The sequence below is a fragment of the Apodemus sylvaticus genome, chromosome 1, assembly GCF_947179515.1.
Source record: "Apodemus sylvaticus chromosome 1, mApoSyl1.1, whole genome shotgun sequence".
Classification (NCBI taxonomy): domain Eukaryota; kingdom Metazoa; phylum Chordata; class Mammalia; order Rodentia; family Muridae; genus Apodemus; species Apodemus sylvaticus.
In genome coordinates, this window is record NC_067472.1 from 167262403 (window position 1) to 167282469 (window position 20067).

Genomic DNA, 20067 nt, shown 5'->3' on the forward strand with positions numbered 1-20067 from the left:
CCGCCATTTTGCCTACAGGAAGCCAGAGAGTCCTAGCAGGCAAAACCGGCTAATAGGCTAGCTCGAGGCTGACATAGCTAGGGTCTGAGATGGTCAGGCCCTGCACTGCCCCCCAGGCCCTGGGCTGCTCGGTGGGCCTTCTGTGTGCCGCCCCAGCCAGGAGGTTGTTAGCCCAGCAGACTCTCCCAGCACTCTCAGGGAGCGCACAGATGCCGCCATCCTGGCCACCTGACAGACCCAATTAACACTCACAGCTGAGGGGAACTTTGCTCAGACATTGGCCTGCCAGGCTTTTGCCTAGACTCAGGGCCTGAGCAGCAAGGCTAGCCTTGTGTGCACCAACCCGGTTGGGAGTTCTGCTGGCCAGCAGAGTGATCAGCACGCAGAAAAGGTCCCTGCAGCATAAACCCCCAGCACTCCCTGAAGGAGCAAACGGGTACCATCTAGTTCACAGACACAATCTGGGGCAAAGCACACTAGGTCTGAAAGGGCAACCAAGAGGAGGACAGCACATCAGCAATCTGCAACAGGGGAAACCCTGTCATCCAGTGTTGTAGAAATAGCCCTAGAGCCTCTCAGGAGGCTGAAACACCAGCCAGAGACAAGACCAACTAGCTCCAGAGAACAAGATGGCAAAGGGCAAACGCAGGAATGCTACTAGCAGAAATCTAGGCAATATGGAAGCATCTGAACAAAACTCTCCAACATCAGCAAGTCCTGGTTATGCCAACACACCAGAGAAACAAGATTTGGATTTAAAATCACTGTTCATGATGCTGCTAGAAGAACACAAAAAGGACATAAATGAATCTCTTAAAGAAATACAGGGGAACATGAATAAGCTAGAAACCCGTATAATGGAAACACAAAAATCACTTAAAGAAATCCAGGAGAATAAGGCCCAAGAGATAGAAGCCAATAAAGAAGAAAGGCAAAAAAAACTTAAAGAAATGCAGAAGAACTTGCGTCAACAGGCAGAAGTCATGAAAGAGGAAACATAAAAATCTCTTAAAGACTTGCAGGAAAACACAAACAAACAAATGATGGAACTGAGCAAAACCATCCTGGATCTAAAAACAGAAGTAGAAACAACTAAGAAATCACAAAGGGAGACAACTTTGGAGATAGAAAACCTTGAGAGGAAATCAGGGGCCATAGATGCAAATATCAACAACAGAATACAAGAGATGGAAGAAAGAATCTCAGATGCTGAAGATAGCATAGAAAACATTGACTCAACTGTCAAAGAAAATGCAAAATGCAAAAAGCTTGTATCCCAGAACATCCAGGGAATCCAGGATACAATGAGAAGACCAAACCTAAGGATTATAGGTATAGATGAGAGTGAAGATTTACAACTGAAAGGGCCAGCAAATATCTTCAACAAAATTATGGAGGAAAACTTTCCCAACTTAAAGAGAGAGATGCCTATGAATATACAAGAAGCCTACAGAACTCCAAACAGACTGGACCTGAGCAGAAATACCTCCCATCACATAATAATCAAAAACCCAAATGCACTGAACAAAGAAAGAATATTAAAGGCAGTAAGAGAAAAAGGCCAAGTAACATATAAAGGAAGACCTATCAGAATCACACCAGACTTCTCACCAGAGACCATGAAAGCTAGAAGATCCTGGGCAGATCTCATGCAGACTCTAAAAGAACACAAATGTCAGCCAAGACTACTATTCCAAGCAAAACTCTCATTCACCATAGATGGAGAAACCAAGATATTCCATGACAAAACCAAATTTACACAATATCTTTCCACAAACCCAGCTCTGCAAAGAATAATAGGAGGAAAACTCCAATACAAGGAGGGAAACTACACCCTGGAAAAAACAAGATAGTTACCTTCCTTCATCAAACCCAAAAGAAGATAACTACTCAAATATAAAAATACCATCAAAAATGACAGGAAGTAATAATCACTATTCCTTAATATCTCTTAACATCAATGGTCTCAATTCCCCAATAAAAAGACATAGACTAACAGACTAGATAAGGAAACAGGACCCTACAATTTGCTGCATACAGGAAACACACCTCAGTGTCAAAGATAAAAAACTACCTTAGAGTAAAAGGCTGGAAGACAATCTTACAAGCCAATGATCACAGGAAATAAGCAGGAGTAGCCATTCTAATATCAGATAAAATTGACTTTCAACCTAAAGTCATCAAAAGAGACACAGAAGGGCACTTCTTGCTGGTCAAAGGAAAAATCCACCAAGAAGAACTTTCAATTCTGAACATCTATGTGCCAAATGCAAGGGCACCCTCATTCGTAAAAGAAACTTTACTAAAGCTCAAAGCACACATTGCACCTAACACAATAATTGTGGGTGACTTCAACACTCCACTCTCCTCAATGGACCGATCGGGAAAACAGAAACTAAACAGGGACACAGTAAAACTAATGGAAGCTTTGGACCAATTGGATTTGACTGATATTTATAGAACATTTCACCCTAAAGCAAAAGAATATACCTTTTTCTCAGCACCTCATGGCACCTTCTCCAAAATCGACCATATAATTGGACACAAGGCAGACCTCAACAAATATAAGACGATCGAACTAACCCCATGACTCCTATCAGATCACTATGGTGTAAGAGTGGTTTTTAATAGCAAAAAAAAAAAAAAACAAAAAACAAAAACAGAAAACCCACATACACATGGAGGATGAACAATACTCTACTCAATGACAGCTTGGACAAAGAAGAAATAAAGAAAGAAATCAGAGACTTTTTAGAATTTAATGAAAATGAAGGCACAACATACCCAAATCTTTGGGACACAATGAAAGCAGTGCTAAGAGGAAAACTCATAGCCCTGAGTGCCTCCAAAAAGAAAATGGAGAGAGCATACACTAGCAGCTTAACGACACACCTGAAAGTCCTGGAACAAAAAGAAGCCAATTCACCCAGGAGGAGTAGAAGACAGGAAATCATCAAACTCGGGGCTAAAATCAGTCAATTGGAAACAAAGAGAACCGTACAAAGAATCAACGAATCCAGGAGCTGGTTCTTTGAGAAAATCAACAAGATAGATAAACCCTTAGCCAGACTGACCAAAGGGCACAGAGAAAGTATCCAAATTAACAAACTTAGAAATGAAAAGGGGGATATAACAACAGAAACTGAGGAAATACAAAAAAAATCATCAGATCCTACTACAAGAGCCTATACTCAACACAACTGGAGAATCTGGAAAAAATGGACAATTTCCTTCACAGATACCAAATACCAAAATTAAATCAGGACCAAATAGATCATCTAAACAGTCCCATAACCCCTAAAGAAATAGAAGGGATCATAGAAAGTCTTCCAACCAAAAAAAGCACAGGACCAGATGGTTTCAGTGCAGAATTCTATCAGACCTTCAAAGAAGACCCAACACCAATACTCTTCAAACTATTCCACAAAATAGAAACAGAAGGAACGCTACCCAATTCCTTCTACGAAGCCACAATTACGCTGATACCAAAACCACACAAAGATCCAACAAAGAAAGAGAACTTCAGACCAGTTTCCCTATGAACATCGATGCAAAAATACTCAATAAAATTCTTGCCAACCGAATCCAAGAACACATCAAAACGATCATCCACCATGATCAAGTAGGCTTTATCCCAGGGATGCAGGGTTGGTTCAATATATGGAAATCCATCAATGCAATCCACTACATAAACAAAATCAAAGAAAAAAAACCACATGGTCATTTCATTGGATGCTGAAAAAGCATTTGACAAAATTCAGCATCCTTTCATGCTTAAAGTCTTGGAAAGAACAGGAATTCAAGGCCCATACCTAAACATAGTCAAAACAATATACAGCAAACCGGTAGCCAGCATCAAGCTAAATGGAGAGAAACTTGAAGCAATCTCACTAAAATCAGGGACTAGACAGGGCTGTCCCCTTTCTCCTTATCTTTTCAATATTGTACTTGAGGTACTAGCTCAGGCAATTCGACAACATAAGGAGGCCAAGGGGTACAAATTGGAAAGGAAGAAGTCCAACTATCATTATTTGCAGATGACATGATAGTCTACCTAAGTGACCCAAAAAACTCCACTAGAGAACTCCTACAGCTGATAAACAACTTCAGCAAAGTGGCAGGTTATAAAATCAACACAAGCAAATCAGTGGCCTTCCTATACTCAAAGGATAAGCAGACTGAGAAAGAAATTAGGGAAATGACCCCTTCACAATAGCCACAAACAGTATAAAGTACCTTGGGGTGACTCTTACCAAGCATGTGAAAGATCTGTATGACAAGAACTTCAAGATTCTGAAGAAGGAAATGGAAGAAGACCTCAAAAAATGGGAAAAACCTCCCATGCCCATGGATTGGCAGGGTCAATATAGTTAAAATGGCCATTTTGACAAAAGCAATATACAGATTCAATGCAATACCCATCAAAATCCCAACTCAATTCTTCACAGAGTTAGAAAGAGCAATTCCCAAATTCATCTGGAATAACAAAAAACCCAGGATAGCTAAAACTATTCTCAGCAACAAAAGAAATTCTGGGGGAATCAGTATCCCTGACCTCAAGCAATACTACAGAGCAATAGTGTTAAAACTGCATGGTATTGGTACAGTGACAGGCAGGCAGATCAATAGAACAGTATTAAAGATCCAGAAATGAACCCACACACCTTTGGCCACTTGATCCTCAACAAAGAGGCTGAAAACATCCAATGGAAAAAAGATAGCCTTTTCAACAAATGGCGCTGGTTCAACTGGAGGTCAGCATGCAGAAGAATGGGAATTCATCCATCCTTGTCTCCTTGTACTAAGCTCAAATCCAAATGTATCAAGGGCCTCCATATAAAGTCAGACACTCTGAAGCTAATAGAAAAGAAACTGGGGAAGACCCTTGAGGACATTGGTACAGGGAAAAAGTTTCTGAACAGAACACCAATAGTGTATGCTCTAAGATCAAGAATTGACAAATGGGACCTCAGAAAATTACAAAGTTTCTGTAAGGCAAAAGACACCATCAAAAGGACAAATCGGCAACCAACAAATTGGGAAAAGATCTTCACCAATCCTATATCATATAGAAGGCTAATATCCAATATATATAAAGAACTCAAGAAGTTAGACTCCAGAAAACCAAACAACCCTATTAAAAAATGGGGTACAGAGTTAAACAAAGAATTCTCACCTGAAGAATTTCGGATGGCGGAGAAGCATCTTAAAAAATGCTCAACTTCATTAGTCATTAGGGAAATGCAAATCAAAACAACCCTGAGATTTCATCTTACACCAGTCAGAATGGCTAAGATTAAAAATTCAGGAGACAGCAGGTGTTGGAGAGGGTGTGGAGAAAGAGGAACACTCCTCCACTGCTGGTGGGGTTGCAAATTGGTACAACCACTCTGGAAATCAGTCTGGCAGTTCCTCCGAAAACTGGGCACCTCACTTCCAGAAGATTCTGCTATACCACTCCTGGGCATATACTCAGAAGTTTTCCCAGCATGTAATAAGGATACATGTTCCACTATGTTCATAGCAGCCCTATATATAATTGTCAGAACTGGAAAGAACCCAGGTATCCCTCAACAGAAGAGTGGATGCAAAAAATGTGGTATACATACACAATGGAGTACTACTCAGCCATTAGAAACAATGAATTCATGAAATTCTTAGGCAAATGGATGGAGCTGGAGAACATTATACTAAGTGAGGTAACCCAGACTCAAAAGATGAATCATGGTATGCATTCACTAATAAGTGGATACTAACCTAGAAAACTGGAATATCCAAAACATAATCCACACATCAAATGAGGTACAAGAAGAACGAAGGAGTGGCCCCTTGTTCTGGAAAGACTCAGTGAAGCAGTATAGGGCAAAACCAGAACGGGGAAATGGGAAGGGGTGGGTGGGAGGACAGGGGGAGAGAAGGGGGCTTATGGGACTTTCAGGGAGTGGGGGGCTAGAAAAAGAGAAATCATTTGAAATGTAAATAAAAATATATCGAATAAAAAAAAGAAGAAAAAGAAAAAAAAGAAAACATTTCTGATAAAATAAAGGAAATATATAGAAAGCCATATTAAAATGGAAGATTATCATGAAAAATAAAGCAGATAAAATGGTAGATATAAACATTACTAAATTAATTAAAAGGGGAATTACAAACATTTTCTGATAAAATTGAAGATTTACATGAGAAATATTTCTGTTAGTCTATGTCTTTTTATTTGCGAGTTGAGTCCATTCTTGTTAAGAGATATTAAGGAATAGTGATTGTTACTTCCTGTTATTTTTGATGTTAATTATATGTTTGTGTAGGTATCTTCTTTTGGGGTTGTTGGAAGAATATTAGTTTCTTGCTTTTTCTAGATTGTAGTTTCCCTCCTTGTGTTGGCATTTTCCATCTATTATCCTTTGAAGACCTGGATTTGTGGAAATATATTGTGCAAATTTGGTTTTGTCATGAAATATCTTGGTTTCTCCATCTATGTTATTTAAGAGTTCTGCTGGGTATACTACCTACGCTGGAATTTGTGTTATCTTTGTGTCTATATGACATCTGCGAGGATCTTCTGGCTTTAACACTCTCTGGTGAGAATTCTGCTGTAATTCTGATAGGTCTGCTTTTGTATGGGACTTGACCTTACTGCTTTTAGTATTCTTTCTTCGTTTTGTGCATTTGGGGTTTTGATTATTATGTGACATGAGGAATTTCTTTTCAGCTTCAGTCTATTTGGATTCAATCTATTCTGTAGGTTTCTTATATGTCCGTGTGTATCTCTCTCTTAAGGTTAGGGAAGTTTTCTTTTATAATGTTGTTGAAGATATTTACTGATCCTTTAAGTTGAGAGTCTTAGCTCTTTTCTGTACCTATGATCCTTAGGTTTGGTCTTCCCATTGTGTACTAGATATCCTGGATGTTTTGAATCAGGAGATTTTTGCATTTTGCATTTTCCTTGACTGTTGTGTCAATGTTTTCTATGGTATCTTCAGCACCAGAGATTCTCTCTTCTATCTCTGGTATTCCATTGGTGATGTTTGTATGTATCACTCCTGATCTCTTTCCCAGGTTTTCAATCTCCAGAGTTGTCTCCCTTTGTGAATTCTTTATTGTTTCAATTTCCATTGTCAGATCCTGGATGGTTTTGTTCAATTCCTTCACCTGTTTGTGTTTTCCTGTAATTCTTTTAAGAAATTTTTGTGTTTCCTCTTTAAGGGAATCTACATGTTTATGTGTGTTCTCCTGTATTTCTTTAAGGGAGTTAATTATGTCCTTCTTAAAGTCCTCTGTCAGCATCATGCAATGTGATTTTAAATCCAAATCTTGCTTTTTCCAGTGTGTTGGGGGTATCCAGGACTTGCTGTAGTGGGAGAACTGGGTTCTGATGATGCCAGGTAGCCTTGATTTCTGTTGCTAGGGTTCTTGTGCTTGCCTTTCACCATCTGGTTATTTCTGGTGTTAGTTGGTCTTGCTGTGTCTTGCTGGACCTCATCCTCCTATGGACCTATAAGCCTGTGTCAGCACTCCTGGGAGCCCAGCTCTCTCCTGCTGGGACTAGTGCACAGAGGGCAATTGAACAAGCCCAGCTCTAGGGTGCAAATGGAGACCAGAAGGATACTATCCCAGTTGCTCTTCTGTTTCTGGGTCCTGTGAAGTCCTAGATAGTCCACTCTGGCCAGTTATTGAAGAGAAAGTGGAGATCTCACATTGAGCCCAGAAGTGAAAGCACTCCTGAGAGCCCTGCTCTCTCTTTCTCTCTCCTGGAGGGTCCCATGCACAGAGGGGTGTGGAGCAGCCCCAACTCCAGGGAGCAGCTAGTAACCCAGAACCTATATCTTCTTTTTAAAAAATCCACCTTGTGTATATTCGCCTCTCTCCCTCTTTCTCTTTCTCCTCTCTCTCTGTCTCTCTCTGTCTCTCTGTCTCTCTGTCTCTCTCTCTCTCTCTCTCTCTCTCTCTCTCTCTCTCTCTCTGTGTGTGTGTGTGTGTGTGTGTGTGTGTGCGCGCGCGCGCGCAGGAATGTGCAATTGAGTGCAGGTGCCTGAGGAGGAGGGAAGAAACATTACATTCCCTAAAGCTAGAGCTTTTTCAGGTTCTTGTGAGTTGATTTCCACATTTGGAAATGAACCAAGGTCCTTCTCAAGAGCAGAACTTTGAACCACCTCTCCAAACTGCTAAGGAGCATCCCCTAAACTATTCCCGTTAAAACTAAATAAAATCCTTCAAAGTCACTATTCTGAGGAGCAAGTACTATACACAAGAACTCGACGGGGAGGAGATCCTTTCTTTAACCACATTCAAGTCATGGCATTCTACCTACAAATCCAAATGTTGATGCCTCATCAGATTCTAATAGCTTGCTTTTAAAGAGATAAGTAGAATAAAGTGATCATTGCTGTAAGATCTTCTGGGGGCCATTTGTCACTTCTCTGAAGCAGAGGGACAAAAAGACAAAGTCTGCCTGCCAGGTAAAGTCAGGGCAGGGCAGGATCAGTTGGCAGATTTCCCAGCCTGTTGAGGCATGGAATGATAAAAGGAGGTCCTCTTGAGGCTTAAATCTAGGGGCTGAAGTTTTTATTAACCTTTTTGGAAGGAACATCAAATTTTGGGGGTACGAAAAAAATCTCTTATGTATATTTTAACGAATTGTTTCTGTTACTTTGTGGCATTGCTTCCCATGGTACTGTAGTATAAGAAGGCTATGAGAAATGCAGTTGCTGCTGTTGTGGTATTTACCTACAGCCCTCCCATATCTATCTCTTGCATCGTTTTTCTATCTTTCCTATAATCATCCCAACTCCCCCCTTAGATGACTATTTGACTTTACACTGCCCAGATTTGTACAAAGATCAAAGATGGAAATCATAGAAAATGAGACTAAATATGTGATGTGAGCATTTACATTATAAGAACATAAAGAACAGATTTTATAAGAGGCTGAAACAGATAACCCTATACCCATCCCTATCCATACCAAAAAAGGAATAAAAATATTGTATTGAGCTAGAAATTTTATTACAAAGTATTGCATATGATACAGTATAAACATGTCAAACTTTCTTGTAAAATATTTTTATTTAAAACAATTGTTAAATTTAAATATATTTTATCATATTCTTCCCCTCCCCCAAAACCATTAATTTGCTTCCTACCCACTCAAGTTAAGTTTTCTTAAAAAAACAAAAACCCCAATCAACAAAACCCTCTGAAATAAAGTAAACAAAAATAAAATACCACCCAAAACTTTAAAACAAAGAACAGCAAAATAGCCTGTGTTTGGGAGGAGTTAACTAACATATAATGGACTCTACAATTGTTTTGTATGTGTGTTCTTTCATTTGGTTACTGAGAGTCTATTTCATTGTATGTATATTTATGTAATAGGGAACAAAGTACACATGGATATACTGTGCTGTGATAAAGAAAATATCAAATAGAGTAACTTCAGTGTGACCCTTAGGAGTGTTGAGAGGATCAGTGATACATTAGTCTACATAAAATGATACATATTCTTGAGTCATAAAATCCTAGAATGCAAACTCATAACACTTGATATTACCACCTATAATGGGAGTTTGAAATCACAGAAAACCAACTACCTAGAGGAAGAATGACTAGATATTACTTAATGGAAGAGGGTAAAATGTGGATGGAATGGGATACATGACTGAAAAAAACACATCACTATTCATTCTCGTCTTTTCTTCGTATGATCTGCTTAGAAAACTTTCATCATTACAGAAAACTCCTCATCTTTCAGAAGAAACTAAGGAGAATGCTTGTGTTGTGGTAGGTTTCCAAAAGCTCAAAACAAACAATTTACAATTCACCCAGCACGGGAAGCTCAAGAAGAAGGAGGACTTAAGTGAGGGTGCTATGGTTCCTCTAAGAAAGGGAACAGAATACTCACAGGAGCAATAAGGGAGGCAATGTGTGGAGCAGAGTCTGAAGTAAAGGCCACCAGAGACTGCCCTACCTGGAGATTCATCCTATAAACAGTCACCAAACCCCAACACTACGACAAGAAGCATATATCAAAAGGAGCATGTCTTAGCTGTCTCCAGAGGGGTCCTGTCTTTCTTATTTACTGCACTTCACTTAGCAATTCCCCAAGAGACACACCCATGTTTCAGTTCACTCTAAGCAGAGGCACTCAGACTTTTCTCTTCCATTCGCCTTCCTCTCCTGAGAAATCTTCTCTGACATATGCCCACCCCCAAGGTGTACACCTAAGTGGATCCTGCTGCTCAGTAAAGCAGTGTTGTGTCCTTTCCTCAATGTCCTGGCAAGGAACAACATGTTGTTGTGCATGCATGAATAATTCTGAATATAACTAATGTTGACTACCAAAGAGATCTGGGATCTTAGAGAGTGTCTCCATCACTTGTCTGTGCCTGTGCTAATGCCTTCTGTGGCATGTGCATCTTTATGTTCTATGTCACCTAAATCATCCAATAATATACATACTTACATTCATTCTAAAAAGGAGACTACCAAGTGACTAACACAAACATAGCATGATGTTGTAGAATTGTATCCATTTTCAGTTTCTGATACTATGTGAGATACTTCTATTATTTTTTAAGTGCAGGATTCTAATATCTTCACTAAGAAAAACATAAATGGTTCTTTTTCTTTCTCTTGATTTATTACCTCCACTAAGATCTCAAGCATCATGGCAAATAAAAGAGGGATGAGTTGATGTGCTTCTCTCATTCCTGATTTTAAGAGGTGATGCTATTGTTCCACATTGAGTAAGACAATGGTTGTGTATAATACATAGCTTTTACCATCTTAGGATATCATCTATCCATCACAAATTTCTTCAGCTTTCCCTTATTCTTTTTCAATGTTATTGTTTTGCATCTTTTGATGCAAACAATGTTTGCATTGTCTTCAGAATGTTTCTTTCTTATCTTATTTACATTTTGTGTTAATATTTCTTACCACTTTAGAGTATTGAAGGTTCATTGTATCGTTGGAAAAATATCAACTCTATGTATTTTATCTATTTTTTAATTTTTATCATTTTCTATATTTTTCAATTTCATATGTGCACATAGTTCATTATAATCATATTCACACTGTATTAATCTGTAATACCCTCTCCCCTGTTCCTGATCATACAGTTCTTCAACCACTCTCTTTCATATTTTGGCATTTTTTTTAATCTTATTGACTCTTTGTGAATTTTACATAATATACCCCAATCCCATTCATCTCCCTGTCCCACTATATCTACCCTTCACCATAAAAACCTGTCCCCATCTTCAAAAACAATCTGTCCCTGAAAGCTGCAGTGGGTCCCACAGTATAGCCTTTTGCCCAAATAGCTTGACTTGTGAATGTTCACTGCAACTAGTCATTAGTCTGGATCTCAGCCTCTCGTTTCTGCTCTACTCTCTATCAATTCTGGATCTTTACCTTGATTCTTCTTGGATATCATGTTGTTGCCCTGTATTATAGAGATCCTGCAGCTTTGTATCTGTAGGATCTGTACTTTTATGCACTCCGGCAGTACATATCTTAGAGGTTAGGGCAGGTCAGGGCCTTGAGAGTAGCTAAGTTAGTTAGCCCACGAGATGTCCCAAAAGAATGCCACCAGCACCAACACTGAAGCACTGCATGGTAGGTATCAAGGCCAGCTCTTCACCCCCTAGAAGTTGGCTCTACCACACCCAGCCCTGCCACTAAGCCAACACTGCCACTCTACACAGGCAAGATGAAGGGACTGCTCTCCCTAGCACTGTAGCTGGAGAAGGGCAGGGCCAGCTGTCCTGAATGCTGAAGTCAATGAGGAGTCTATCTACCTCTGCACAATCTTGAGGCATCAATATGGCCCCATGATGTAGCACATGACTTCTCACATGAGCTGTTCCTTACCACTCTCTCATCTCTAGTTCATCTCTTCAGAGTGCACAAACCATTCCTCTCCCCTTTCTCTCTCATCTTTCCACCACATACTTTCTCACTGTAGTGCCCCCTGCCCACCAGTGATGCATGGAGGTGAGCAGGCCTCTGGGTGTCTTATTTTTCTAATACATTAGTCAAACAATCTTTATAAATTTGCATAATTTCTGTTGCTTAGTTTCTTGTGTCCTGCTAGCCAGTGAGCAGGACTCTGGGTGTCTTAGTTTTATAATTCATTGGTAACACAATCTTTATATCTTTGTATATTTTCTGTTCCTTATATTGTTCATTTCTAATTGTATTTGATAAGACAGAAAGCAATTCAATTTGGTGACTTTTGTGAAGATTGTCTTATGAGCTAATTTGTGTGTTGCTTAGAAGGATGTGTTCTCCAGCATTGTTGGATGAATTACCAGGCACTTATAGTCTCTTTTACTTAAAATTGTTTATCTATGAAGCTTTCTTGTCCATTTATTTTCTGAATAATATGCAATAAATAAGAGTTGGAATCAGGTGTAGTTGTACTAGCCTGTAATCTCAGAAGTCTAAAGGCAGAGTCAGGTAGACTTTTCTGTGTTCAAGGCCAACCTGGTCTACAAAGTGAGTTTCAGGCCAGCTAAAGCTACAGAATGAGAACTTGTTTCAATAAAACAAACAAAAAAGAAACAAGGAGAAATTGTATATTAAGCCACCATGTAGTTGAATTTATTGGCATATGTTCAAACATATACAAACACACACACATTAATTTTAATGAATTATCAAATGAGCAGTATTTATGCATTATTATTGCTCCAATTTTTAATCTGTTGTGCCAAGTAAGAGTACACACATTCTAAGTTTCTTTCATATTCCACATTTGGAATATTATCTTTATGGCTTTTCTTCACTCTGTACATGACCTGATCAGCAGAAATGTATTTCTTGAATACAATGAACAGTTAGAGAGGCTTTGTCGCACAATCAAGCAGAGTTCACACAATTTATATTTATGAATACTATAGAGATATGTGTGGTAATCCTATAAAATGGAGGGTTTCCTAGTTGATTTGAGTACTACCTCGACCTTTGTACTTTATTCTTTTTAAAAGTGTGCTGGGTCTTTGATTGATTGGATCAAAGTGGTTGATTCTTTCTTAATTCAAAGTCTCTATTCTCATTAGATTTAGTCTTTCGCAAAGCCTCCTGATTTTGAATTTCTTTCTCACACATAGTTGGAGGCATCTTTCTTCCACTGGAATCTGGATAATGCCACACAAGTTAGAAAGATCAGTTCCACCAAAACAGTTCAGCTCATTGTCAAACAGAAAGAGTATACATGGGGTAGGTTGAAGGCAATTTGAGACCAGCTTCATCAAAGAGCTTGTGGTCCAAGCCCATGTTCAGAGATGTACTCTGAGCAATGAGGGGCAGGACAATTCAGTGGAGGCTGGCATACAGGAATAATTAAATCAGTCAGATTACAGACTGCATCCAACTGTGTTTTACCTGTTTTTCCTGCTCCAGAAGATAGAACTGAGCATTCCATTGGATGAGGAATCATGGAATTCATTGCAGTGGCCCTCAACCTTGGCTTTGAATTTCTTTGCTGCAGTTTTAACTGCCTTTGACCTTAACATTCATTTACCCATTTGTCATTGTCCTTAATTATCCATTGTGCTTCCTTGCAGTGATCTGGACATTTGTGATATATAAGAAAAGAGAAAGTGCTTGATGTCCTCCAAAGCTACTCTACTTCTCATTTTCAAATTTGGAGTGAAGACCCAGCCTACATATCCTGATGAGTGAAACTGTTCTGACACAGGTCTTCCTTATAAGTTGCATTTCCTTCATAACACTCACTCTGGATGCAATTCTTCTAACTTGATACACTCCTCTCGTGGCTATTGTAAACCATGAGGGCTTCCATTCTGCTAAACCTGAAAAAGAAATATTAGCCCGAGAACAGAAAGAAAGTTTAATCCAAATTGCCATCTTTTCCTGACATAACCTTAGATGCTGAGTAACTTTGTTCAAGCAATCAGCTACTTCACAATCAGGAGAGAAGTTCTTTTGGAGGCTTCCCAAATACAAACAACTTCAGATGGTCCTTAAAGGAGGAAATAGTAATTATTTGGAGATGGGTAGACCTAAGTGGATGGGATGGGAGAGGCCGATCTGTGAGTGCAAATGGTGTACATGCCAAGAAACATCTTAGGGGGCATCTAGAAATGGCTCTGATGTGTGGCTTGTTCCCAGGATTCATAGTAGAAATCACATGGTCTGCTCAGTGTTTTTATAAGCCACACCTGACTAAGAAACTTTCACTCAGCTCATGAAGGCAAATCCCAATTTGAGAGCAAGGAAGCAGAATCTAGAATCAATCTATGGAAAGGTCTTCTGCCTTGATTGTTCTCCACCCCTAGACCGAAAAATGGAAGAAAGGTAAGACTATATCCCAAGAATGTTCAGAGTTACTGTCATGCTGTGTTCAAATCCCTGTGTTGCTATGACCACATACAACATGAATGGTCTAGGCTTTCCTCCTGAGAAGTAATGAGACAGAAGCTTCCATTTGAAGCAGAAAGGTAGCCTACTTTAAACAATTTTCTGACTTTCCCTCAAATCATTCAAATTCATTCCTGCCATTCATTTAACAAGGAAGGTGATATGCATAATTTGTTTCCCAGGGCAGAAACCTGTAAACAGGTGAATTTTTGTTGATTACAAAATCTTATACACCATGTGTGTGTGTTGCCTCTTGGAAGAAACTAATGGTTAGTTGTGAGTAACTGAAGAAATGCCAGAGAAAGTGTTTATCTACAAAAACCATGAGTCCTGAGGACAAAGGAAATACATGGGGATGATGGGAAAGCAAAGCAGTAGAGCAAGTTGTCCAGACATTGGCTTGAATCAGCTGAGTTATTTGGTACTGTAGAATGAGAGAGAGAGAGAAAGAGAGAGAGAGAGAAGGAGAGAAAGAGAGAAAGAGAGGGGATGCCATAGTTAAAACTATGTTGTTTTAAAGGGATAATTGCATGCACTGGGAAGCTCTGCTGCTGTCAACATACAATTGACCAGGAGAGAGATAAAAATTAAAAATTCCAAAGCTCTTTCCTACTGTTCTCCAAGATCCTTAAAATGTCACCAACTGCCTCAAATAAAAGGAAAGTTAGAGAAAGGAACCCTCTTAGAGCCCAGATCAAGCACTGCTATAAGTTGTCAGGTGGGGGAGAAAATGGATGGGAGGAAATACTTCCTCACATGCAAGTCTTCTTCCGACACTAGGTTTGTAGATTTAACTGTCATTGGATCATCCCTATCAGAGTAATTTTGTCCTATTTTCATCTTATTCTTCTAATGCTGCTTTTGGAGAGGAGTCACCCACAATGATCAACCTGAGATTAGAAAGGTTTGTACAGGAAAGTATAGTTCTCATTGGCTATAATAGTAGAGTGGTCACTCAATTACAGACTGATAGAACACCTTAGCAAGAAAATTTTTCTGCATGGGTTGTCAGCTGCACCATGTCAGACATGAGAATTACTTGTATTGTTTTCTTTCTCTTTATTTATTGCTTTCATGAAGATTTTAAGCATAATGTTGGATATTACAGGACAAAGGGGCATACTTCTTACATATTTGTTAAACAATTTTCTGTTGTCCTGAGTCAGAGAACTTTTGTCTATCTTTTTGTGATATTGCTTTTACCATGTTAGACTATCCTATCTCCTTTTCAAGTTTCTTCACAGATTATCATCCCAGGTGCCATTCAATCTTGTGACTTCATTTGCTCTATCTTTTGAAATGATCTATTTTTCTTTGATATTTATGTTCTTTATTACATTTATTTATTTATTTTTCTGTGATGATCTATCCATGCATCTTGGAATAGCATTGACTAGAACATTGTGAAAAAAATTATCTATGTTATTATCATCACTTTTTCAGCTTCACACATGTGCACAATTCATTGTGATCATATTCACCCACTGTTACTCTGTCTCTCTCTAGCCCTGACTTAATTTTGTTGACCTTCTTGCTCCCAATGAGTCTGTTCTCTACTTTCATGTCATCTTTTCATGATCCACCAATTATTCCATCTTTATGTCATTGTATGTTTCCTATTGATTCATTTGTCTATCCCTTCTAGTGTTGTCCTATTTTGAACTGATATTATACAAAACAATGCAATTTCTCTTATGCTTGTGGAGAATGTTTTATGACAGGAAATATGATGTATAAAAATATGTAGAATTTTTTCTATGGATTGATGACAAGGATATATGTTTCATAGTTCTTGTATGAACTATTATAGACTAGTATGCTAAAACCCTTTGAACTGTAGTACAATTTATCTTTGAAGTTTCTGTGTCAAATTATTATCTAAATAACATTTATTAATGAGATATAGGTATTAAATTACCATCATGTCTCTACATTTATTTGTTTCTAGTATTTTTAGTGTTTTTCTATGAAATAGGTGCAGATACACACAAACTTACATACATACAGATACACACATTACCTTTTGAAGAACAGTTCCATTTATGTATCCTATTTGCTTCTAATTTTCTCTTGAAATCTGTTGTATTAAATATGAGCATAGATACCCTATCTTTCATATTCCATTAATTTGCATTGTCTCTTTCCCTCTGTTTTGTTGTTGTTATGTGTCTTTGCCAGTGAAGTAGATTTCTTACAGATAAACAAAGTTGGATATTCTTTTGCCACCCCATCAAGAATTCTTGTCTTTACAATGGTGAGTTGAGACTGTTTACATTTAAGGTAACTATTGATATAGATGTGTTAATTCCTGTGAATTGGGCAGTTTTGGGTTGAAGTGAAGATTGATTCTATACTTTATTCATCTTAAGGGATTTTCTTTTATTGAATTTAAAAATACTGGATTCTTTTTTACTACCATTTCTCTAGTCCTCTTGTGACATTTACTTGTTTCCTAAGGTTTCATGACTGTAGATCTTTTTCTTTCTGTCCTCTATAAAATATTACATTTTCTTTTATATAAGTGGAGCCAACAACTTTTCTGTGGTGCCTTTATTCTAGAGAGTTGTGAAAATGTGAACATGGATCAGAAACTTCAAACAGAACACTTCAACTGGTTGTAAAGTAAGGAAACTGGTCATAGAGTAGGCAAGTGGCAATTCCAGATCAACTTTCTCACGTGGTCTTTTGTCCAAACCTCTATCACACTGTTGCTATGATCAAGGGCCGGGGGAGGACTATTTAGTTCAGATTGGTGAGCAGAGACAAGAAAAACCATCTCTCATAGGAGCTGTGGTTGAGTTGATCCTCTTTTGGCTTCCTGCTTCTGTTTCATGAAGCTGAGCAGCCCCTTGTCAAACAATTGTGCAGACAACTGAGGTGCTACCATCACCATCAAGTTCATCAGCTGTTTATCTAATACCACTCTGCCTATTTTAAGCTGTTGATGACCAGATGATTCCCTGAAGGAAAATCTTGTACTTCAAAAGGAACGGTGTGGCTAAGGTACTGCAAGAACAAGACCTGCCCTCATTCTGCATTATTGGTCATGTAGGAATGAAAATGGAATGCCAGGGTAGTTTCTCTTTTCTCCAAATGTTTCTGTGGCTTTCTGAGTGAGTAAGAGAAGCCTTCAAGGATGTTTGTATGGGGGAGTGGAGTAGAGAGAAAATTCTCAAACATGCTACCTGACCAACGATGCTGCTCTCTTTTCCAGACTGTTTGCATCCATTTAGAGATCTCACAGTTCTTCTCAGGGATTGGGATACTACTCCCAAAAGAGAGGGGCTCTTGGTTTCTCTCTGTACCACAGCCTACATTTATCATGCCAGAGACATGTGCGTTTGCATGTAGGTACAAGTCACAACCAGAACAACATTTACTCAAATTTTTCACATACTCTTGAATGTCTGGCTCATTTGTTAGAGTTCTTAGTTCTCCAATGTACTCCTGAGTCATTATGTCTCCTCATAATGTACTCTCATTATGTACTCCTGAGTCATTATGAGTCTTAGTTCTCCAATGTACTCCTGAGAACAGGATACTGGTGACATAATGACTAATAGAAAAGTGCTTGATGTCCCTCAAGGCTTCTCAAGTTTTCCACGTTTAAAATTTTAAATGAGCACCCAGCCTTTCTAGCATAAGAAACATGGCTGTTGCCATACAAATCGTGACTCTCATTCACAATTCCATATTGCCCATTTGATATGTCCCTTCCAGTGACTAAGGGAAGATGTGCCTTATGCCAACAGCCTACATTTTTCTACACCTGAGAAGAAATTTCAGCCCTAGAACAGAAAGAATGTGGGTTTCAGGCTTCTATCTCTTCCTAACATAACATGAAATGCTTAGCAACCGTATTGGAATCATCAACTACCTCATATCATGTTAGTCTGCAGATAGAATGAATAGTACAAACTGGATTTCAAAGAAGTTTCTAGTGCTTCAGGAAGGTTGATAAGCTAGTTAATCTCTGTGATTCTGTTTCTCTTCCCTATAGATCTGTGCCAGACATTATTTCATAGTTGCATGGTCCTGACAGATAGTATCATATGTTTATATCTCTGCTTCTTTGCAGGAACGCCAATGGAAAATTCCCAAGCATGGGTCCGACCACCCCAAACTGGAACATTAACAACACAGTAGTGAATGAAAGTTACTACCCTGAAAATTTACCCTGTACCAATGAGTTCAATACCCTAAATTTTCTTACTGTAATCATTGCTGTGGTTGGACTGCCAGGAAATGCCATAGTGCTGTGGATTCTTGCCTTCCACATGAATAGGAATGCCTTCTCCACCTATGTCCTCAACCTGGCTGGTGCTGATTTCTTGTACCTTTGCACTCAGATTGTGTGTTCCCTGGATTGTGTCCTTCAATTAGAGAGCAGATACTTTTTTTTTCTCTACATTGTATTAATGTTTGCTTACCTTGCAGGTTTGTGTATGATTGCAGCCATAAGTACTGAGCGCTGCCTATCTGTTATGTGGCCCATCTGGTATCACTGCCAAAGACCAAGACATACATCAGCCATCGTCTGTGCTCTGCTCTGGGCTTTCTGTCTACTGTTGAGCCTCCTGCTAGGGCAAGGCTGTGGCTCACTGTTCAGTGATTATGGATATTATTTCTGTACTACTAGTGCACTTATTATTACTGTATTTGTAATAGTATTATCTGTGGTTCCTTCTGTGTCCAATCTGGCCCTATTGGTCAAGATTGTCTGTGGATCACACAGGATTCCTGTGACCAGGTTCTATGTGACCATTGCTCTCACAGTGGTGGTCTTCTTATTCTTTGGTCTGCCCTTTGGGATCTACTTGTTCTTCTTACCATGGATTATGAATTTTGAAGATGATTCCAATTTCAATGTTTATGAATTGGTAACATGCCTGTCCTGTATTAGCAGCTGTGCCAATCCCATAATTTACTTCCTCGTTGGCTCCATTAGGCACCGCAGGTTAGAACGGAAGACTTTGAAGTTTCTTCTGCAGAGAGCCATGCAGGACACTCCTGAGGAAGAGAGTAGATAGAGGGGTCCTTCATAAGTCTGAAAATCTGGAAACAATCTGGTTCAGTAGTTGAGTAAGTCTTTGACGAGACACAATTTCTCTGAGAGTCAATTTCGCCTTTATCTATGTAGGCAATTTTTAGGTAATCTTGTTTGATCAGTAGAAAAATAATCATTTTATAGAAATAGGTAAAAATGACCTTGTTACACAGGAACTGACTGTAGCACCCTAAAGCTGCCTTCTGTGGGCCTCACTGTATCCCCTTATTATATAACCCTTTTAATTACTGAGGGCCAGAACAGCTCTCACTGGAAACAAGTGCCTCCCTCAGAACAAGGATCAAAGTACTGCAACAAATGTCAGAATTTCTTCAGTCATTAATCTTGGTAAACAGTAAATGAATATTTTTCATTTAATGAATTGTATTTTAAAGAAATATCCTTTTTTTACAAGTTGTTTTCTTGTAAAACATAGAAGAAATCAATGCAAATGTCTACAATTCTAGTTCCTTCAATATCCTCACACTTTCGAATATGTCCATAATTTAAAAATAGTTCTTATGTAAATTGCTTAGTAAACAAATATGCATCTCTAAAACTCCCTAATATAAATCTCCATTCACCCATTGGAGTCTTCAACTTCAAGTATGTGCCATTTTCACCCACTGAAATGA

At 38.8% G+C, this 20067-nt stretch overlaps 1 protein-coding gene across 1 annotated transcript; it reads left to right on the plus strand.

Moving 5' to 3' along the window:
- Window positions 1-18488: 18488 nt before the first annotated feature.
- On the plus strand, window positions 18489-19415 carry LOC127668521 (mas-related G-protein coupled receptor member B5-like). The gene has a single exon (XM_052162153.1). The coding sequence runs from the start codon at window positions 18489-18491 to the stop codon at window positions 19413-19415; it is 927 nt and encodes a 308-aa protein (XP_052018113.1).
- Window positions 19416-20067: the final 652 nt, after the last annotated feature.

What these genes read in the sequence shown, in the direction of transcription:
- LOC127668521 (XM_052162153.1), top strand. Translation starts at nt 18,489, where the DNA reads ATGGGTCCGACCACCCCAAACTGGAACATTAACAACACAGTAGTGAAT.